The following is a 23,906-nucleotide window of genomic DNA, read 5'->3' as shown; positions in this document are numbered from 1 at the left end:
CACTGTAACAATTGAGTACGATGTGTGCCAATTCGGGGGTAAAAAAAAAAAAAGAATCGAAGCATTTTCAGTTTCAAGGCATGTGGCTACATCAGGCAGTCTAATAACATAAGAAGATATTATAATAGGATGGCTTGAAAGTTGTTTGGAAGAGTATGTAAGGGTGGTTTGAAAGAAAAAGAAGCTCAAAAGGGATAAAGAGTTGCTGAAGTGGCTGAAGGGATTGAGAAGGCTTACTTTCTATTGGGCAAAATGGAATGGGTGTGAAAAGGTTCTTTTCGGTGAGAAGCTAAGTGGCAGCTGGAATGACCTGAAGAGAAGAGGACTGCCTTCCCTAGAAACAGGGCTTTTTTCTGGGAAAAGAGGTGGTGGAACTCAGTGGGTTGCCCTCGGCGAAAAATGGTCACATGTGGCGCAGAGGGCAATCTAAACTCCCCTCTGTCTGGAGATCAGGGGCCAGGGCCACCAGCCATGTGACCATTTTCAAGAAGTTCTGGAACTCCGTTCCACCACATTCCAGCTGAAAAAAAGCCTTCCCTAGAAACACACAAGATATAACCTGTGCTTTGGAAACATTAGGAATAATAGGGCAGAATTATAGGATGAACATCATCAGATAAAATTAGGCCAGAATGCATATTTCTATTAATCTGAAGAAAGGTTGGGTTTATTGCTTAATATTTTTATATTGAAAGAGGAAATACCGTAATTTTGTTTATTGTTCACACTTTAAAATTGTATAGTGAACATCCAGAATGCTTTAGAGTTCCAATTTGTACAACCACAGTGGCTGATGTTTTACCAGGAAGTCTTTAAGAAGTTTGTAAGCAATCAAGGATATCAGTCACAGTGTAGCAGGAATGGAAGCTGCAAGATAGACTGTTATTTCAACAGAGGGCAACTAGTAGCAGCTATATATCAGGTGAAACTAGCCATTATACAAACTGGGAAATTATAAGAGATGACTAAGTTACTGGTATGAGACCAGTTAGATGCCACAGGGGTTTCTATGTTTTGTGGGCATCACAAATGCAGGCTGGTTAATTTGTCTACTTGAATGTTAATACTGGAATGTGCTATCCTCTAAACAGCAAGGAATTCAAAGAATAATGCTATCTGGGTTTCTGAGTTTCTGTCTGCTTCCTTCTAAGTCTCTTCTACACTCAAAACCTGCTGTAGATCAGATGCCACATGAGCACCCTATCATCCTCCTTCCCTTCATCTGAGGTGGTTACTTTCCTCCACGTTTGCATGGATACTTGAGAGATGACTGTCTCTTAACAACATTGTTGATTCTGAGTCATTAACCTAACAAAGGAATGGGCAGCCAGCAGCTGCAGCAATATGACTGGCTGACCAGTTAGTAAATGGATGGTAATTGTTAGGGGATAGTCAGATGGTTGGAATGTGTGAAGATCCTCAGTTATAACTTTACTTGCATGCATGTGGGAGCCCCCCAAAAGGTTCCACTTGGCACAACAAGATCGTTACTCTAATTAGGGAATCTTGCACTTTATTCACTCTTCCACCCTGAGACCATCCAAACTATCTTGTCACCCCCTAATGAATTCATCTTACCTTGCAACATAAAACTAGTCTGGAGTAGGAATACCAACCTCAATGTGGAGCATGGAGTTCTCCCAGAATAATAATTCGGAGTAGAGATGGGCACAAACCAGAAAAAAAATGAACCGTGCGGTTTGTCAGCCATCACATTTTACAAACCACGAACTTTCATGAACCTGCCCTGGTTCATGAACTGGTTCATTTGGTTCATGAAAATGTCACATCCAGACCAGCAAACTGTCACTTCCAGGTCAGCAGAAGGTCACTTCTGGGCCAGCAGAAGGCCACTTCCGGGTCTGCAGAAGGTCTGCAGAACCTATTGCCTAGGAAACTGATTGATTGACGTCAGGCTGTCTGCAGTGACGAACCAAAAAACGAACCAAACGAACCAGCCTAAAGTTCGTGGCAGTTCATCAGAAATAGGCTTTGACAAACCACTGGTTACGGACCATGAACCAGCCCAGTTCGTCACGAACTTTGGTTCATATTTCAGTTCGTGTCCATCTCTAATTCAGAGTACAGAGATCAGTTTCCTTGGAGGAAATGGCAGATTCACAGGTTGGAAATCTGGCATCTCATCTCAGCTCCCCTCCCCAAACTATACCCTCCAGAGACACTGCCCCCAAATCTCCCAAGTCAGAGTTGGCAGCCCTAGTGCAGGCAGAGGAGGTTGACATATAACAAAATCCAAACTAAAATACTGTAAGAACAAAATGAAAGTAGTGCAATTAGAATACGCAAAAAAAATGTGTGCTTGACAGTTTTGTCAAGTTTTTGTTATGGGTATTTGATGTTTATTGCAGCATTGCTTTAATGTAGGTTGCTATCCACTTTGGATCCTATTTTGGTGAGAGAGAAAGGCAGGATATAAATATTGTAAATAAATACACATCATTTAATGCTTCTCTAAGCCCATTACCTAGGGTTTAAGAACATGTTAGTGTATGTTATAAAACCAGATAGTTTGCAGGCTGTGAATTCTGGGCAATTCTGGGGCAAACTGACAAGTTCTCTTTCATGACATTTACCAGAAGGGATAGGACCAGGAGGGCATCTCATCCCAAATATCTCCAGAGCAAACTCTGAAAAATGTTTAAAACTGTTTAGTTTGTTCAGCTGAAGAGAGTTTTTCACTCTTCACGTATATGACCAGCTCAGTTGGGATATAGATAGTATTAAATACGCACACTGCTGCTATTTCTTCTAAGGGAAGAGCTCCAGCATCCAGAATGCTTTCTTGCCTGCTAACATTCTTGTCAATTCCCTTAGTTTCTTGCACTTTTAATATGTAAGGCTATATCCATTTCAGATCTCTGTGCAGCTCTGAGCACCCCTGTGTGGTGTAGTGGTTCCAGTGCTAAACTAGGCCTGGTTGAGAACCAGGTTCAAATTCCTGTGGTCCAGGAAACTGACTGGATCCACTGAGGTCAGTCATTCTAGTCTCTGTCAGACTAGTCGCTCTCTGAATTTTGCTGTGAAGATAAAAGAAAGACAGAACAATGTACACTGCCCTGAGCTCTTTGGGGAAAGGCTGGGAGAGAAATGTAATACTTTGAGAAAATCTGACAGAAGAATAGGGGCTACCCCTAACAGGGCGCCAACTTCTACTCAATTTAAAATTCTGTTTCTAGTTCTAGTTCCTCTAAGTCTCAGTCACAAGGAAAGGCCAAAAGGAAACAAAGGCTGAATCCTAAGCAGGAGGAGTAAAGTTGCACTTGAGAACGTCAGCTTCCCCACTCTCCAACTGCAGCCTTCTGTGCCTCTAAAAACACACCTTTATGGGTCAATAGATCACCTGGAAAGGGGTGGTCCAAAGTGAAAATCTGCAGAAACAGGAAGAGATAATTGACAAAATTTACTCTTCCCACCCCTGCAACTGGAAATGTCATTCTATCAGAGGAATGGTTTCAGTCCAACTGTTGTTGATTCATCATCATTGGACTGCATGCACCTTTATGTTGGATGCACGTATTCATTTGTGTGGCTACTGTAATTCTGTACTTTGATGAGCATACCTTACTGAAACATCTGTTTAAGTTCAGGTAAAACACAAATCAGTATTTTTGCCCTTTCTTATTAACATCTCTTCCTATTTGTATGTAGTTGCAAATGAAATAGCTAACATATTTAGAAGCATTTCAAAATGGGGACATGCACTCTAGATGGCACTGTTGATTTAATTTTCACCCCTACCTCAGTGAAGAGCCTGGTCTCTGAAACCTTAATTAGTTTCCCTTTGAAAACAATCTCACTGTTTCAACAGAGGGTCAGTGTACATTGTTCTGGGCGGTGGCTTTTATGTTTATAGTCATGTAATCAATATGTTGGAAGAGTAATTAATTTTTAACTTCCAGCCGATTGTAGATCAAATGCCACTGGAGCTACTGGGCGGAAGTGTGATTTCTTTTGAAACAACAATACTGATGAGGAAGGGAGGGGGGGAGTTACATTAAGGTTACAGATGTGCTCAAATACCCAGGTTATAGATGAGGTCAAATACCAGGACAAACAAATATTAATATGACACATATTAAAGACATATTCATGACGACTGTGTTCTGTGACAGCAACATCCCTTTAGCAAAAGTTCTTTATTTTTGTCCACATTTTTTGGATATGAAATAACATTAGTTTCCTAGCTATTGTTGTTGTTGTTGTTGTTGTTGTTGTTGTTGAAGGCAAACTAGCAAACATCACAAGTCACTTTGATCCTAGTTTTCACCCAACTTTTCTCTCTTCTACACACGTCCTCATTCCCATGTTCTCAAGTCACCTGACTTCCACACTGATCCAAAGATGGATTCAATCAGAACATATGAAAGCAACAACTGGGGAAATGGGCACTCTACTGCCCCCCCCCAAATAACTACTTAAATGCATATGTGCCTTTCATAAGGCATATGTATTTCACATTTGGGTATCCATTTAACATATTTTGAAAATGGGGAACACTCTTAAATTAAAAGTATTGTGGCACCTTAATAACAAGTTTTGTTGTGGTATATGCTTTTCAGATACACTTTTCTTTTTACAGAACGTTGAACAGGTTCTTTCCCCAATAACAACTACTGGTTAAAACAATTTTTACCAAGAAAAGCAGCAATTGTCTGATAGTTAGTACTGATAATTACCCATACAGGGAGCTTAGTGGCTTCCAGGCTGCCTGAACAGGACATAGAAACTACCTTGTGCAGAGGAATGAATACTGGATTTGCCTGCAGGACACTCTAATTCAACTGCCGGCATGATCATGTAGTACAGATCGTCCACTTGCAGCTACCCATTTATTGTAAAGATCATTTTAAAAGCATTTTTTTACACCAAAAGATCTGTAGAAATTATTCAAACTACTACTTTCTAGCCCCATGTCAGGAAACAGCTGGAAAATGTATAAAAAGTAATTTATTAAGTTACTAAAGTACTTCTAAGTATGAATTGGTATGTGCATTTTGTGCTTCAAATAATAGCAGAAGAGAGACATCTGAGATAATTAGAAATCCAGAGATGCATTTTTATTTTATACGAAGATAATAGCGGTTCAAAAAGAAGTACAAGTCAAGGGATGTCATTTAAGACATTTACATCAATATTGAATGAATCTTTGTTTGGAAGATGTCAGGTTGACTCTAACAGTGAAATTCTAAGCAGAGTTACTTCAGTCTACACCTCATTGCAGTCAATGGGCTTAGACTGGAGTAACTCTACTTAGGATTTCACTGTAAATAAGTTTACCTGATTGCTCTCCAGAAGAGCCATCTCCCATATCCTGATACTAAACACTCAGAGTAGGTGGAGTTGTGGGTTGCTACTGTTTGGTCACTTTAAACGGCAATTAGAAGTGATAACGTTGACTCTTTATGCAATGAAAATGTTTAAGTTCTTCAGGAACAAGGAAACGTTTGGATAGACTGTGGTGTTACTTTCTTAAATCTCTTTTAAGTCTGTGTCCAGAACTGAAATATGAATTTACAAGCTTTACATATGGAAAATAAATTTAAAAGACCCCTTGTGCATTGCAGCTGTTCTAGTATCTCCCTGAACACATTTGTGTACTGTGGTAAAGTTTAAATACATAAACGCTTAACTTTCCCAATGAAGCTGATGGACAATAGATTTAGGACAGATAAAAAGAAGTATTCATTCACTCAACAAGTAATTACTGCTAGTAGATGTAGTAATGTTCACTAGCATAGACATTGCGAACTTTGACACAAATGCAATTGGCTAGCCAAACTGACATTGGTCAAATTTGCTTGCATGAGAATGGAGTCCACTGGCTGGATTAGTGTTGCTGCTTGATGTTCAGTTCAAACACCATGCAAGCAGCTTTGTGCGTGCACAGTAGACCCTTGTGCTACAGGATCAAGGCTCAGTTGTGCCTTGATAGGTAAGTTTCATTTACTTCCAGGTTGCAACTAGTGACACTTTTGGGGTTGCAGCTGGCAAAGTCACTCTTCTTGATCACTTTAGAAGGGTATGTATCTCCAGGGACAATGGTTGGATCATTAAAGCAATATAATTTAATGCTCAGATCACTGACCATTCGCACTCCCCCCCCCCCCCCACACACAAGTATTTACTTCTCATTGGAACAGTTGGGCTACTTTTCCTTTTAGCTGTCAATGTGGGCATCATAGGCTAGGAATGTGTTGCAATGATACATTTTAGCAGTTTTAAAAACATTTTTAAATGGATGTGTGAGTGCGTAGTGGAAAATTAGAATTCATAAGAGGCAGTGTGAGAACACACATGTGCAAATTGATTTGGACAATTCAGTAGCCATTAACAGACGCTGAGACATAGGGCACTGAAGGAGCAAGTCTCATCACAAAATGGTATGAAGGGCGGTATATAAATCAAATGTTGTTGTTGTTATTATTTTCTTTTACACATTGAGACTTTTAAGATGGAAGCCACAAGGGCACTGCACATGGAACCAGGGAGAGGGATGCTGTAAAAAAGCAACATGTAATACTGCACACAAGCAATTATTTCCCATTTACTAGACCGTTCAAAGCTGTTTGTAGACCATTCAAAGCTGCTGATAAAATGATCTGTTGAACATTCAGCTCCCCTGGTCACAGTACCACCAACACGATATAAGTTGAACCATCAGGTAATCTAGCATCCATGCATTTGAATCAGATCTTAGGAAGTGCCGCTGGAGAGAATCAATTGCAAGGAACAAATTATAGAGATGAGGAATTAGAACACCTTCTTTCTAGACAAGGTGATCAACTTTGCCAGGAATTTTTTAAAAAATGGGTACTATGAAGATGTCTCAACTTGGACATTCTGAATGCCTGTTCAGATCTATGCATATAGATCTATGATTTTAACAGAAGCAGTTCAAGTGACATTTTGTGATGATATGGTACGAAAATACAGGCTACAGCCATTTTCTACAGAGCAGTTTCCCACTATTGCTGACAGGGTCCTCGTACTAGTTCAAAACTAACAGGATTATAAATTGTTTCAAACATAAGATTCTCACCTGCATTCCATCCAGGTGACACTGAACGATCACTGTTACTGTACAGAAACAAATAAAGGAATTTAAATATACATACATACATACATACATACATATATATATATATATACATACACACACACACACACACACACACACACACACACATACACACACACACACACACACACACACACACACACACACACACACACTTATGATACAGCGACCTATCCTTAAATCCTTGGAATTAAGTAGGCTATAAATCTAAGTAACTTCTCAGTGTGGTATGGAAATAAATCTATGTAGCTGCTTCAATAACTGCAATGATTTGAAATAGGTATTGTACCTCCTTGAAGTTATCTCTTATCATTGTTATGTGGACAGTAGTCACACTCTTGTTTCAATTGTTACTTGATCCTACCAATAGAGATAGTATTTCTAACTAGCTTCCACTTTGCACACCCAAAATAGGACCAATCATTAGATATTGGTCTTCATATTTTTGATGTATTAAATTGTTCATCACTGGCTGAGTTCTTTGAACTATGGAATGACTTACAGGTGGATCCTATTCCAGGTTTTCCATTAGTGAAAGACATCTGCAGAAAAGGGGTGTATCTGATACTTGGCAGTGGAGCTGCAACCGGATGCTTGGTGTACAGCAGAACCCCAAGGGAGCTGTGATATCTGGACACAGCCTGCCTTGGTTGAGGCTGGCCCTGCACCACTGACAAAGATGGTGGCTTGGCACAGGCAGGCCTGAATAAGAGGACAGGACCACATTCTGCTGGTCTACTGGCCAAGCCCAGCATAGCCTCCTTCCACAGGACTTCTAGGTCCCAAAAGGAACTGGGTTTTGTCACCACAGGGCGTGGCCTCCAATATTGGGGTTGAAAGAGGGCCCAAGGGCAGGGGAAGGTTTGCCCCACTCAGGCTGCAGGAGTGCAGAGGTTGGCAGAGAGGAGAAACAGGTGACACAACAACTTTCCCTCTTTAAATGAGCCATCAGAAGAACCAAAACACCACAGCTGAAGGGAGGGCCCTCTTCCACTACAGACCTCTGCTTTATCCCCTGCACTATTTCCATGGATCCTTTGACAACTGGGGGCACAGCAATGGGAGGCAGGAATGTTTGCTTCTATTAGTACCGCTATCCTTTGTAAGTCTCTACCTTCAATATCCAGCCACCGGATCCAGTTGCGTGTAGTTTTTTTAAATTATTTGTAAGTTAAAAAGTACATTAGTGAGAGATTGATGTACAATCCTAGAGGAATAAGCCAATGTGCAATACTTTGTGATCAGGAGGAGGTATCTTAAAGACTGGCCATTGGTATTCTATTATAAGGGTTTCTTTACATTTTCTTCTCTGAAAATAAGTATCTATAAATAATCTGAAGAAAGTCTTATGTGCTAAATATCTTCCTAGTAATTTGGATCTAAAGTACTGTCAGTGGTAAAAAAAGATCTGCTAACTGTTCTGCACATACTTGCAGATTTCATAAAACACTCTAAACACCACTGCCAGAGTCAGTCATACCTTGATGAATTATAGATTACAATAGTGTGGTCCACACAGGACTGTCCATACAAGTGTCTTGTAACTTACATTGATTTAAAATTCTTCTACCCAGCACCTTCAAGAATAAGCAAGAGCAGGGCTTTTTTTCAGCTGGAATGCGGTGGAATTGAGTTCCAGAACCTCTTGAAAATGGTCACATGGCCGGTGGCCCCGCCCCCTGATCTCCAGACAGAGGGGAGTTTAGATTGCCCTCCGCGAGGGCAATCTAAACTCCCCTCTGTCTGGAGATCAGGGGGTTGGGCCACCATCCATGTGACCATTTTCTTCGAGGGCAACCCACAGAGTTCCACCACCTCTTGTCCCAGAAAAAAAGCCCTGAGCAAGAGAAAGTATATCACATCTCTGTTCTGAAAATTCCATTTGTTTTCAGCGAAATTCAAGATTCTGGCTTCAATTTTTAAAACCCCAAAAGGTCTCTGGCCAAAGCATCCAAGGAAGCATTTACAGTGAAATCCTAAGCAGAGTTACACCATTAGCTTTGATGGGCTTAGACTGGAGTAACTCTGTTTAGGATGTCACTGTTAGTCCATTATAAACCCTACTGGCTACTAAAATTCTGCATTCAGGACATTGTTAAAATTCCATCTCATAGATACATTTAACAGAAATAGGTACATTGCTACCCTAGTTGGAATGAAGAGACAGACACCAAATTGGATCTAAGGGCCACTTTATTAACTTTATACAACTAAAACAAGCCAAACAGTGGCAAGGACCTAAAGTGGTACAGGTCAAGCCACAGGGTCCCCCATAGACCACTGCCTTGACCTGTCTGGGCAAGCCCCGAAACCCTGGGTGGGACCCATCCAATGGATGGGGTGGACCCGGCCGGCCAGGCAATTTGGTCACCCCCCCCTTTTAAGCTCCTGAACATCTCAGCCGTATAGCAGTGAGGTAAGGACTTGTAGGCGGGGGTTCCCGAAGGCAGCCTGCCTCTGCATCTGGCAGCCATCAAAGCAGTACCAGCCCTTTAGGCAGGCCCCTCTTCCCATCAATAGGGAAGCGCTAAGGGTGCTCACCAGCCCGCACCCTATCTCCAACTCAAACCTGCCATGACACTGCTAACTGGCACCACCCTTAGCCAATCACCTCAATCCCCGAATTAGGTGCAAGGTAGGCGAAAAAAACCCCTTTCCGATGCCAATTTGGAAAGAGGGGAAAAAATTCCTACCTGGCTCTGATAACAGCAGGCAGCTAATCCTACACCAATACTGGGAGAGGAGGGTGGGTTGAGCGACTTATTGCAATGCGGCTGGGAAGGGCAGAGCAGCCACCTAAGGCCCTTGCTCCGCCCTCCCAGCAACCCCATATTAGGAAGTGGGGGTGGAGCTGCCTCCCTCCTCCAGTGCGGCAATAAACGGCCCCTGGCTCAAGCAGCGTTGCTGCGTGCCAGGATAGGGCCGCATTTCAGTGGTTGCCCTGATACGAATCTCATTTGTCTTTTCTGCCTCTTAGACAGTTAGAGAATGACTGCTCTTCTTTCTTGAACATTTGAGTTCATGTAAGAACTGGATTAAGAAATGAATGTTTTCCCTTCTGTTTCTTTGTTGCTGTTCTTTTTGATCTTATGGTGATTTTACTGCGTGTTTATTGAGTTTTCATAGATGTTTCTATTTTGATATATGTTGTAAACTGTTATAAGAGCTTTTTAGATGTCAAGTGGGATAAGAACATAAATAAAATACATTGTAAAATAAAAAAGCAGACTCTACAGCAATAGTCATAGTTTAGGTCATACAAGAGGCTGTATGGCAGAAAGGTCATATTTTGATTCACTTTCACCCTTTTTGTGAACACAAGTGATAAAACATTGCCCTTCCATGAGCAGAAGATGCCTTCTGCATTCAGGAGGACACCTTTCCATTCAGCCAAGGGTTTTATGTTCTTCAGCTGTTTGTTTCTTCTTAGTTCCAAGTTTAAAAAGCATCTGCCTCCTCCGTTCAGATTAAGGGCTGGTAACCATCCAGTGATGCTCCATAAATAAATGAGAAATCCTTGCAGGATGAAATACACTCTCACCTAGACAGACATACACATGCTTGAAACATAAATGGCCAGCATACAAATATTTTACTTTATTTTTTACTAAGAAGTCTGTTAGATCATCACAATTATAAATGTAAGTACCATCCATCTTATTGGCAGGCATAGGAATGTACAAACATCAAAATCTCTACAAGAATCACGTATTAGATACAGGTATCCCGACATAACGTTAATGTTTCTTCAAAAACACTACAATTGTTTGATCCTCCCCTCCATTCTCTCTCAAAGTTTGTGTACACAGTAGAATATCTGCTCTTGACATCACAAGTTTCCATAACTTTGAAAATCATTTTTCATTTTTTGCTTACAGCAGATTTTTTTGTGCTTAGGCAGTTCACAATTAGCATTGCTTTCAGCACATGTGAAGTGTTTGCCGCGGAAATGGATGTGGCCATTGAATACAATCCAGTATTGTCAGCAAGTAGTTTGCTTACCCACTCCAACCTGGTTGTAAATTGTTCAGTGTAGCATTATCTCTCAAGAACCATACATCTCCTTTAGGACTGGATTCTCTGTAGCCGTTGTTTCCTCAAAGATCTTAAGGGTTGTGGTTTTTTATGTTAGCAATGGGAGATTTTAACACTTCACCTCAAGACAGCTTGCAACAAACTCTTTACCTTTCCAGTCTTTACAAAACAAAGTTTTTGAGTATCTTTTACCACATACCAATCACAGGCTGATAAAAAATTTTTTGAAATGTTCACAGTGCAACATTTTATGGCCTAGACAAACTTTGTATGTATATTTATATATAATTAAAAATAAAACTTTCCCCATATAAAAATAGAATGATTTGGAAGGGCTTACACCAACAAAACTAGCTATTTGCCTACACCAAACAGTCTATACAGTAGTATGCACAGAATTCCACAGGAACAGAAATGAAACATGACGCTCAGTGTACAGTTAAAAGCATAGTTGTTGTTTTCAAATCTTGTTATCTCTGTCTTTAAAATCTTTCTGTATTTTGGTCATGTCACAACAGCCAAGCCAGCTGAATGCAACAGGCAGCTATCAGCTGTGTCACATTTTTTCTTGATTTTATCATCCACTTGTAAACGGCACCTCCCAACTTCAAAAGGATCACACAATGTTGCACTACTTCTGGTTCTCAACTGGCTGAACTCATCCTTTTGTTTTTTCAGCCCCTCACCTTTCTTCGGCCATAGTTCTTCGTTTGTTTCACACACAGAAAGCTAGATCTAGTTCAGGTGCCTAGCTGCCCACGTAGATCTTCTGAAATGTCTCAGTCTACACTCCGGAATGCTTAAAGATCACTCTTTGGCCTACTGGTTAGAAGGCAATCTCCCCCACGGATGGATGGAAGCGTTCTGTTCACTATTCACATTGCCCTTGACTCTGTAAAGCTGCAGCGATTATTTTTTCATGTGATAACTGTGACCCAGAATTCCAAATTGTTTTGAAAACCAGTCACAAAAGTGGTGATTCTCCAAATCTGGAAAATGATTTCCAAATAGCCGAGACTGACAGAGCAAGCAAAGCAAACCTCAGGAAACACCGGTGAGAGAAATGTTTGCAATCCAGGAATAAGGATTGGCATTTATGCGACAAAAAAACTGCTGAGTGCAGGCACCAACAGAGATAATTCATCCTCTAGTGCCTGGATTCTGTATTACTGATGACTCTCTGAATCCAGCAGTTGTACATAATATAATTTATAACACCAGCTGGACTGGTCACAAATGAGCAAAAGCTGTCAAGAGATAAGATATTGTGGTAACAGCGGACAGTACAGACTGCTGTAGCATTCAGCAACATGAAATTGTCTCCTTGAAATAGTGCAATTTGTATGACACATACAACAGTGCTTTTACATAAACCAGGTGGCAAAAAAGTCGTTGGCTTTTATTTAGGGTTTTTCTTCCTCCCCTGGTTGTATAGTAATATATACCTGGTCATGTATCTGAATCCCTATCTATGTTGTCTTGGGACGACAGAAGAGATGGATAAGGTGCCACACATTTCACATTGACATAGGTTGCGTTCACGTGAACATAATGTTCCCCAACGAAAGTGGTGAAGATGGTTGATATATCTGAAACTAGCTCAGAGAATGCTGGCCGTAGTTCAGGTTTGGGATGCCAACATTTAAGCATGACTTCATATCTGCAGTTGAAAGAGACGAAAAGTGAGTTTTTAGCTATACAACTTTGGGTTAGACTCCTTATTTGTATTTACTTGTTTATATTCTGCTTTTCAACTATGAAGTTCTCAAAGCAGCTTGGAACACTTACAAAAAATAAAGCATTTCTTCCCCCTCCCCTCCTGCTCCCAGTCTTTTAGCTTTTCTGTCTGTGCAACTGATTTAGCCTCTTTCCCTATGATGAGAGGTCTTTTAAGAGGTAAGAAGAAAAAGCCAGGGCTGGTAGATGCTGAGGAAGCAACTACCTCTCTACGCTTCCTTCCAGTAAAAAAGGTGTTCAGTGTTCTGAAAACCACACAGAAAACAGCCAAGAGGACTCCTCTGGTGAGCACAACAGCCCCTTTGGGTCCAACCCAGCTCTCCCATCACCAGTAACATCTTCTATTTACTTACAGTGGGTCTGGGCAATACTCAGGCTGCAAGAGCCTTCTTCCTTGCAGTAAGTAAACAGTGATATCAAAAGAGTTTACGTCTGGATAAGGTGGTGCTCCTCTCGTCATCAGCTCCCAAAGTAACACTCCAAAGGACCACTGAGAGAAGCAAAGGAAAACCACATCACACGACGGGAGAGATTCAGGGCAAGGAAGCATTTTACAACAAAGATTTTTAGGGCTGGCCACTTCATTTTGAACATGGCAACTAAATGCTGGACAGAATGCAAGAGCTAGAAAAAATTGGAAGGCTCAGGAAATATACTTGATGCTTGTTCAGAAGGTATAAACTGGAAAAGATCCACACAGCATTTGGAGGAAGAATTAAAAATGTAGCATAAATTACTGGAAAGTGTTTATGCCAACCCAAATTGCACACGAATAGTAACAATTGCACATATTAGGTTATGTTTAAAACACTGTCTCAAACTGCAGTCAAGCATTGCAGGCCAGAAAACAAAGCAAATGGAATATGCACATATACACAGGATGGCAACTGGGCATCTAATGCTGTGTATGTTTGCTAGGAAACAAGCCCTACTGAATTTAATTCAACGTATTGGAACAATGCTGCTTAAAACAGAAAAATTTTAGGCTCAGAAAGAGCCTAAGCTACCCTGGACCAACCAGGTCAGGGTGAAAAACTAATACCAAAATAAAAATAACAATTCTACCATGCTCTTAATGCTATTAATACAGCAGCAGCACTTGCTCAAGTTAAGTTGACCTAACCTCAAAGCCAAGCCCCAAGCTTTCTTTTCAGATATGTAACCAAGGATGACTCAAATCAGTCACAATTTTTCTGCTTCAAGCAGGGTGTTTTCTCAAAGCTTCACAATCTTGGCTAGCATTATCTGTGGTTTCAGGATATGGACATAAGCAAAATAGGGGGAAAAACAACCCTAGCTTCATTCATTTTACAAAGTAAAAGAGCTGAAGCTTAGTTTTGATTTTGGATTACAAGGTTTTGCATTAATCTACCATGTCCCTTCGTTTCCCTTAAATACTTCTAGGAATGCCTTGAAATGTGAAAAGTCAGCAAGAGCAACATAAATAATTATAGGCACATTACCACATCTGACTTTGTAGTGAACTTCTGAGTTTGCAAACTTTCTAAAGCCATCCATTTTACTGGCAGTTTGGCTCCTGTTTTATTGTGTACACTGTAGTACTCCTTATCGTAGACATCTCGAGCAAGGCCAAAATCAGCAACCTTAACAGTGAATTTTTCATCCAGCCTAGAGGAAAAAAATGACACCCCCTCAAATTATCTGGAACTGAAAAGATGCAATTTACATTGCCCTTGAGTAATTTAAGGGTCTTTATGATATCTTTGAAATCTGAACTTTTGAAGAGATTACCTCTTTGAACAAGCAATAGACTGAAGAACCAGTACAGTATGTGAAATATTAACAGTGGTGGGAAGTGCTGTCAAGTTGCAATCAACTTATGTTGACCTCATAGAGTTTTCAAGGCAAGAGACATTCAGAGGTGGTTGGTCATTTGCCTGCCTACATGTAGTGACCCTGAACTTCCTTGGTGATCTCCCATCCAAGTACTAACCTGGACTGATCCTGCTTAGCTTCTGAGACCTGATGAGAATAAGCTACCCTGGACCAACCAGGTCAGGGTAAAATGTTAATGCCAAAATAAAAATAACAATTCTACCATGCTCTTAATGCCATTAATACAGCAGCAGCACTTGCTCAGCAACAAAACCACAGCGATCCTCTGTGCAGGAATCCTGAACAGTAGATGCTCTTGTGTATCTTATGCAGTCGTTTCATACTTATGAAACTATCATACTGTACAGTGAAAGCAATGCAAGTTGAGGACAAGAATGGACAATGTTCATTTGTTTCAGCATAGCTGGCACCATGAATGTTTCCAGTACCTTGTTAAATGCTCTTATTTTACCTCTTGTCTCAAACATGGGAAAAACTATTGAGGTACAATGGTGGGCTCATATCAAAGGAGACAGTCAAAGTCCAACCCACCCTAGACACAAAATGTGTGCTGAATTGGATGTTGGGTTAATGGAACCTATGTCACTACCACATGCTAGTAAAGGCTTAGTTGTGTAACAGTTTCTTGCTGGCTACACAAAGGCCCACCAACAAGATAGGTAGGATCTTAAAGAAAACAGAAGTCCAGTAACTAACAACATTCTTTTCAACGTGAGTTTTTGGAGTCAGAGCTCACTTCTTCAGATATGAGCCCCAGTGAAAATGTAAGAGCTGAGATAAAATCTGAACAATGAAATTCCAGATAACTTGGTAGTGTCTACGTTAGTCTCATTGTTGCCCTTCTACCTGGCGTACTGTAGTCAGATGATATGGGAAGCGGCTTGAAACTTTTCCCTCTTCGATGTGAGTACACTATCTCAGAACTTCATTCAATATAAAAAAATGATTACGAGTAATAAACCAGTGGGTAATTAATCTGCTCTTGGGAGGACCCATAACTCAGAGGCAGAGCACCTGCTTGGCTTGCAAAAGGTCCAAGGTTCAACTCTCAGCATCTCAAGTTGAAAGGATCTAGTAACGGGATATGAAAGACCTCTGCCTGAGGGTCACTCTACACGTTATTTCTTTTATGAGTACTCCATGGGCCCAACTGGTGCTCCATGTGAACACACATCAGCTTGGGGATTGGCTTCTATAAAAAAAAATGAGAGCACAAACAGGCTCAGACAGTTGGTGCTCCAAGAGAGAGTTGGTGCTCCTGCCTTTCTCTCAAGCTTTTTTCCATGTGCAAAAACAGTGTGGAGGAGAAACATTCCCCCATTTCTGCTGCTCCACTGAGCATACGTTGAGCGCATTCCATTGAGCACATTGAGCACTCATTGAGCACTCCATTGAGCATATATGTGGCAGCAGAAAGGGGAACCCCTCCCCCGGCACTGTTTTTGCAGGGGAGGATAAACTTGGGAGAAGGGCAGGACTCTCCTTCCCTCAGCAGCAGCTTTCTGAGTCCATTTGCACTCTTGTTATTTTAAATAGAAGCCAATGGGTTGGTTCTATGGAGAACTCGTAAAAGAAGTAATACGTGAGTGACCATGAGAGCCTGAAGGACCACTGCCGGTCTGAGTAGACAGTACTGACCTTGATGGACCAAGGATCTGATTCAGTATAACGCAGCTGCATGCATTCATGTGTTCAATTTGGATTGCTAATATGGAGCTGTGATGTGCTGCACAAATATTTATGAAACCTGGAAAAATGTAGGTCCTTAAATTTAAAGCAATAGCTTCTTTTTTGTGTTAATGGAATTCAAAGACCAAAAATCAGAGCATGAATTCCATTAATTAATGCTAAGCGTATTAATTAATAACAATGAATCAGAATAATAGCGCTGACAACCACTGTACTCATCAGTCACTCTGAACTAAACTGTTGGTTCACTCAGCCTCCAATAAGATTCTGCGCCTAATTTTTGTTTGCTATATTCTAACATGGCTGAGGTCAAAGCAAAACTAAGGCAGAGCTATGTAAAGACCGATCAACTAAAAAGCCTTATCTTTTGTTTGTTTTCCCCCATGACTCCATGGTATGTTTCTTGCACAGAGGAAATATAAAGAAGATATGAGTTTTATAGCTAATGCTAGCATAAGGAAGCCAAAAGGCAAATTAGTAAGTATTTAGTCGTTTGAAAAATTATTTGACAGTTAAACCATGAGAATGGAGTAATGTTTTGTCCCCCTGCACCTGGCTCAGTGGCGCCAAACCTTTGGAACTCCTACGGGGAGATTATTCTGTCTCCCTCTATTGTTGTCTTTTGCCAGCAGGTGAAGACTTCTGTTTCGTTTGGCGTACCTCAATAACTATTACTGGCTCTCATGCCTGGTTGTGTTACGTGTGTTTATATGATGTTATTGAATTGTTTAAATATTTTATATATACTTTATTTTAAAGGCTGTTTTAATATTTTAAACCTTTTAATGTTGAAATACTTTGATGTTCGTTACATTGAGAACCCTACTTGGGTGGAAAGGCAGCACAGAAATGTTTTAAATAAATAATAATATAAACTACTAGAGGCAAACACAAGTCCATCTCCCGACTGTCTCGATCCCAAGCTGCCGGTGGTATCATGAGAAAATCATTTAGACCTCTGTTAGAGATTGATTAGTAGTCACCTGATATGACATGAAACCACCCTTGCTTTCATCAATTTCTCTGTAATTACCTCCAAGGAAATCGCTTGCAGGGTTGTAGATTTGTTTTAAAAGGTGTTAAAAGAGACAATGAGAAATGTAAAAAAACCCTATGTGGATTGTATAGAAACAATGAAATGTCAGGAAGGGCATAAAGAAAGCCTTAGTGAATGGGTCATGGGAAAGAAGGATTTTTTATAATGGAATAGCCAAAACAGTAGAAATGCTGCCCTCCTAAGGAGAACAAATTTCAGAGAAAAAAATACTCAAAAGAAAAGTCTAAAACTAGTAACTCTTTGTGAAGCCCAGCTGGACTGGGGTTGGCGATTATGTGCATGGAAAACACTGCACCTATCTAAGCTCTACAGCTGGAAAACAAATAAAGTAATGCCATTCCAAAAGTGGAATGTTGTCTCAATAGATATTCCTTTATCTATGCTGCAGCATAATGGTTAAATGGCTGGTCTGCGAATCAGCACTCTGCTGGTTCAAATCCCGCTACTACCATGAGCTCAGTAGGTGGCCTCGGGTAAGTTACTCCTCTCAGTCCCAGCTCCCCCGCTGCATTGTGGGGATAAAACACTGACTTTGTTCACCGCTCTGAGTGGGGCACTAATCTGTCTACAAGAGTGGTATATAAGCACTATTATTATTATTTTACAATACAGCCTGGAAATCAGATGTGTACTTACATACAATTTCTTGCTGCTAAGTCTCTATGGACAAACTTCTTGCTTGCAAGGTACTTCATCCCCTTTGCTACTTGCAGGCCAAAACCAATCAAATCTTTTACCGTCGGATTCTGTAAAACATGACAACAGTGACAATAATGATACAGTAGAACAAATTTATTTGACAAAATACAAAGGATGAAGTGAGCCTTCTGGTTTTTTCTAAGTACTGATAGGTTCTACTTACTTATGCAAAATATTTATAGCCTCAATTCTCTTGTAAAATATCTGAGACAGCTACACCTTCCTCATCTCCCTATCACAACCCAAAATGACCGTGAAACACAGCTTTTGGGGGCAGGGAACCCCCAAGAACAGCATGGGGGGGGGGAGTCAGAGGTTGCAGACGGAGGAAGGAACTGGCGAAAAAGACCTCTTCTTCCACCAGCAGAAATCCTCCATAGGATCCAACCCAAGTTTCTGAAAACCTCTATGTGAATTTTAGAGTAGGAAAACATGGGGTCAAGCTAAGACATAAATTCTTTGAATTTAGCTAATTAAAATATTAGTATATGCTACAATAATACAAAGTATATTGGGAAATATAAGTTAAGCTAACTCAGGAAGCTAAGCTGAAAGGGGGCCAGGGCTTCTTTACCACCCTGTTAAACTTTCCAGTTTATACTCCTTTGTTATATTTAAAACATGTGGGCAGGCAACACCAATTTGGTGGAGTGCTTAGATGTGACCATCACAACAAACTGAGGTTAGATCAAAGACTTCCTAAATCAGTTTGCTTTCCAGCTAATTTCGATGTGCAAAGGGAATGCTCGAGCCCAAGGATAAATTAGCCTTGTTCTTGTCCAGCCTAGGTAGAAAGTTAATGAATGACAATTCTTAACCTGAAAAAGTATTGCTTGGTAAAGTCAACACTGCCTTTTATTTACTGTAACTAAACTTAAACTCCATCTGTTAGAGAGAACTTCCTGAGACAATAGTGGGAAGGAAAAAATTTAGAGAGACAACAGAATTTAGGAAAATGATCTTGTGGAGTTTGTGCTAAAGACAGCTTAACCGTTGAATAAGTATTGAATAATAACAGCTTTGATTAACATTGCAGAGTGAAATAATTTATTGTCTGGAAAACAACATTAAGCAGTCTCTCACAGACAATTTACAACAATTCTCTCGGCTTTGATTATTCTTTCACAGGGAAAGAGAGGCTCAACAGTGGAATGTAAAACCACATTTATAAATGATGACGGATCAATTCATGCTTTCAAGAAAACGTAACTATAGGTACATATATCGGACTGTCACTGAAGAGGCCTAGACGTGTACATACGTGAGTCTCGTTCCTAATGAAGTTCCGAAGATCTCCATGTTTCATGTATGGAAGCACCACCAAGGGAGACCCCTCATTGGGCAAGCAAATTCCAAGCAGAGACAGGACATTGGGATGAGTGAAATCTTTCATTATGATCCCCTCTTTCAGAAACTGAGCTACTTCATCCAAGTCTGTAATCCCTGAGAAATTGAGAGGCAAAACCAAATCAGAAACTACAAGATATTTCATATCTACAACATTAGAACTCACTGAACATTGAAACTCGCAAGATTCTTACAATTCTTTTCCTTTGTCCTTTCCTCCATTCAAGGCTGAATAAACTCAGTTTAAGGAGTTCTTAAAAGCTGGATAAAAGGAGTTCTTAAAAGCTGGATAAAAGCTGGATAAAGACCCCTTATATACAGTGTATCTATTCTGGAGCGGAAAGTTATGAAGTGCTTGCAGGATGGGCAGTCCACTTCCAAAGCCAAATGAACTGGAAATATCACGTGAACTGCCAAACATTTCACTGCCAGAATACACTGAACATATTCACAACATACATTTGAAATTCCAGAATTCTTTCCTTATTTTTTTTAATTCCACCTCCCTTTCTTTTTCCTCCGCTAGGAACAATAAATAGAAACATCCCAATGTAAAGGCAGAGAGAGGGTCATTACAAGTTTGTGCCAACTTGCTCCTGCTGTTTTCCAACTGTCTCACTCATAAAAAGCAAACATAAAACAGCCCAGTGGCATGTAAAATGATACTGCTGCAGTTTCTTTCTTGCCTTTAATCTTGTATTTGTCGGAGGGGGAAGGGAAGATGTGAACATTCTTTCATAGAGGACATAGCGAGGCAAATACATCCTTAGCGGAGCTTTCTGCAAGCTCTGGGAAAGATCCCACTAAAAAGTTGCCTCCACTCAACTAAGATCATGAGCTGGTGAAAGTGCCGTTCTCTAATACACAGCAATATAATTGCCTCCGCTTTCTCTGAAATTGAGTAGGCATCACTATGAAAGATTATCATGACTCACTATTCAAGGACTTCACAGCACAATGGATTTTCTTGTCGTCAGTATCCAGCAAAGTCCCATGATAGACACACCCAAAGTGACCTGCAAAAATAATACCTAAAGTTATCTTTATTTCCCATGACTGCTTAACCAAGTCACTGCATACAGTGAGTGGCTCAGGATCCACATTGTGGCTCCTTCACATGTCACGTGTCTCTTCTGAACCTGTTCCCCAATGTGGAACCTGTCACATGATTCAGGAAAACCGAAAAAGCTTTCACCCTGCAAGGCTCATGGTTCTCAGATAGTTTCCACCTTGAAACAGTCACTATCCAAGGAATGGATAAATGGATAAATCCTCCCTGGACTGCCAGCCTCATACCAGGGTTAAAAGTAGCTCTTTTGGTTGACAGCAGTTGCAAATGCTGTATACCATTTCCATGTCACCTTTCAGACATCTATAGTATATAACTTGACAATAGTAGATCAACCGATAGTAGATTCAGGGCAGATGGAAGGAAGTATTTATTTCTCCACATGGTGCATTTCTAACTTGTGGAATTCACTTCCACAAGATGTTGTGAGGACCATTGGCTTTGATGGCTTAAAAAGGAGGGTGGCCAAGTTCCCAAAGGGTGCATCTATCAGCCTTTATTAACAATTAGCTTGATACCTGTGCTTCGCTACAATATTTAACTACTTTAAATCTAGTTCCCACCTTTCTTCAACTGTCTGCAGATTGCTTGACCTGATTTTTACCTTGGAACACAGAGTTCCGCAGCTGACCAATCAGAGAGGCGGGAGGTGCAAGCAAACAGGAGCCTGCCAGCCACACAGGAAAGCCAGGCCCCACAGGGAGATTGGCAACTTGAGTGAACTTTTAGGGGAAGACTTGGAGGTCCATTTTACCTCAGGACACATTAAATGACTCCCAATAGCAACTGCATACTGTTTAGAATGTTGGGGGTGAGGATCAATCAGGCCTCATATGCAAATGACCTTGAAAGGCTGGCCCAATCAGGGAAGAGTGACCAAGCTGGCAATGGCCAGCCACGCAGGGAAGCTGTATCCTTTTGGGGAAACACATTTTACTCCTTAGGGGGTGAATTTCTTAAAATCCCTTCTTAGTGGGTGTTTACATCATAAAAGGAATGTTCTCCCCAAATTTCATATTTTTAGGTCCAGGGGTTTGAGCTGGGCGTTAATGAGTCAGTCAGAACACTTATCTTTATATATATAGATGATGGAGCGTCTATGTTCAGAGACAGTATACCTCTGAATACCACAAAGTGGGAACAAGTAGGGAAGAGCTAGTACCATGTCCACACCCTGCCTGCAGGCTTCCCATAACCATCTAATTGGTTATTATTGGAAACAGGATGCTGAATTAGATAGACCTTTGATCTGATGCAGCAAGATTTTCTGGAGTTAACAATACTAAAACTATTTTTCAATGTAATGGCCTCAACTGGCTAGAATATAGAGATTTCAAGGCACGGCTGCCAGTATTCTTGAAGACTCCTTTGTTGAATCAGGCTCGTAAACAGCCACTCATCCTGTTGCTAGCGCCAAATAATAATTGCTTCCCAGTTAACTAAGCAAGGTTATTTTAGGCTAAAAAGGACTACCATAAATAGATGCAGGCGGACGAGGGAGTAAAAATGGTGGTGTGTTAATAACATGTGTTATTAAGCCTACAGTTAGTTATACAGTGATCTGCAAGACTTCATTAAATAGATATTAGAAATGTAACCAGGGGGGGCAGATATGGGAGACCAGATGTCCAGGCATAGATAAAAGAATATCTAATAGCCATAAACTACTTTTATAACGTCAGCTGCCGTTCCTGCTATCTAAACAGTATAGTCTACTTTGAACCTCTCAGTGGAAAACATATCAAATGCGGTTTTTATACTTTGTAGTTTTTGCAGGAAGCCTTGGCACAGTCATAAACAAGAAGAGGAGCCGGAATGAGCATCTAGTCGCATTCCATTTGCTCAAGGAATTGGGTAGATTCATTCATTCTTAGAGAACGGTTTAAAAGGCTCATGGTGCTGTTCAATGGATACAACGACTGGCCAGTTGAGACATAGGCAGGTTGAAAGATGGCCTGGGAAGTGCCTACTAAACCCTTCTGAGCTCATTGGAGAAGGAAGAGGGGAATGTTCTTGAAGACACAATTAACAAATGTCAGCTAGACCCACTGGAAAGTCGTCTTGAGAAAAATCATGCTCTGTGGGCTTCAGCTGCAATCCAAGCACAACGACTTGAGAGCTTATTTCATTTCTGCATAAATACACATCAGACTAGGCTGTTGGAGCTCATGAGTAAGGATCGGAACCTGGGTTGGCTTAGCCCAACCTCATCAATAGTATCTTCTTCGACACATTTTTTAAAAGCGTGAAAACCCCTGCCCAGTGTTTGGGATCTGTAAAACACTACAGTATAAATTTAGGCAATGCAAGAATGCTCAGCATTAAACCCACAATGCTAGATGTTAAACTGTACTATACTGATTACACTGGGGTGAGGTATTTACTCATTGATTTAAATTCACAAAAGCATACAATGCATGATTGTGGGTCAGTACTGATTTTGTTGGCCATTGAAACACTTACCCCTTCCTATTACTTCACTAAAATGCACTATCAGGCTATCGGCGCCAATAACCACGTGCTCAACTTCTTTGACCAAATCCGGATTTAAGGCACCAATGTCAATGTGGACGTGCGTCTGCAACAATGGGCTGGCTAAATCAGAGTCTCCAGTAGACAAAATGGGAGATAAATCTGAGTGAGGATACTGAGCTGGCCTGCACGATCCATTCTGAGACAAAGCTGGAAACTGATCTACAAAAGGGAGAAATAGGAATCAGTTGCACCAGCGGCAAATTTAATCATAGCATAGTTTCATCTGAATTAGGATTAGCCTCAGAACAATTCTAAGTACCTTGGAAAGCTCAGTCTAAGAAGAAAGAAAAGATTAGCAGCGCAATCTTAAGTAAAATTATATCCTTCTAAAACCACTGAAGGTCATAGGCTTATGAAGACATAAACCTGCTTAGGACTGCACTGGAGTGGTAAGAAAGGGCTTTTCAGACCAAAAGGCTTGAAATCTCTCTATCACAATGCAGTTTCTCCTGTATTTGCTGATCCAGTTTAATTTCTCAGAGTCTTTCTACTCAGAAACAAGCTAAAAATTCTGTCTTCAGATTTTTGGGAAATGACACATTAGTGAGAAGGAGGAAATAGCAAAGACCATCGGTTATTGTCCGATTATAATTTGGCGGGCAATTGGAAACCTGATGAATATTCCCCAAGTGCCCGTGACTCTGTTTATTTAGTGGTAAATATTCAGCTAGGAAAAATGGCTCGAGTGATTCATATCCTGTAGCTTTTAAAGATAACAAAGTTAGTCCAGAAGATGAAATAACATTTACCCATGATTCTTTCAACATAGGAACTGCAATGTC

The 23,906-nt window shown here is 40.6% G+C and overlaps 1 protein-coding gene across 1 annotated transcript in view; it reads right to left on the bottom strand.

The window, feature by feature from the left end:
- Nucleotides 1-10,676: 10,676 nt before the first annotated feature.
- The window catches only part of MET (MET proto-oncogene, receptor tyrosine kinase), a 123,601-nt gene continuing 110,371 nt past the window's right edge, over nt 10,677-23,906 (bottom strand). The window contains exons 15-21 of the mRNA XM_054988695.1: nt 23,053-23,283; nt 20,456-20,536; nt 19,435-19,616; nt 18,111-18,220; nt 14,335-14,500; nt 13,225-13,361; nt 10,677-12,794 (exon numbers count right to left, since the gene is read on the bottom strand). Coding sequence (XP_054844670.1) covers nt 12,584-12,794; nt 13,225-13,361; nt 14,335-14,500; nt 18,111-18,220; nt 19,435-19,616; nt 20,456-20,536; nt 23,053-23,283 — 1,118 coding nt within the window. The 3' untranslated portion in view covers nt 10,677-12,583. The remainder of the gene's footprint in view (nt 12,795-13,224; nt 13,362-14,334; nt 14,501-18,110; nt 18,221-19,434; nt 19,617-20,455; nt 20,537-23,052; nt 23,284-23,906) is intronic.

The sequence above is a fragment of the Eublepharis macularius genome, chromosome 9 (genome assembly GCF_028583425.1).
Source record: "Eublepharis macularius isolate TG4126 chromosome 9, MPM_Emac_v1.0, whole genome shotgun sequence".
NCBI lineage: Eukaryota > Metazoa > Chordata > Lepidosauria > Squamata > Eublepharidae > Eublepharis > Eublepharis macularius.
The sequence above is the reverse complement of the archived record's forward strand: the minus strand, read 5'-3'. Positions and strand labels throughout refer to the sequence as shown.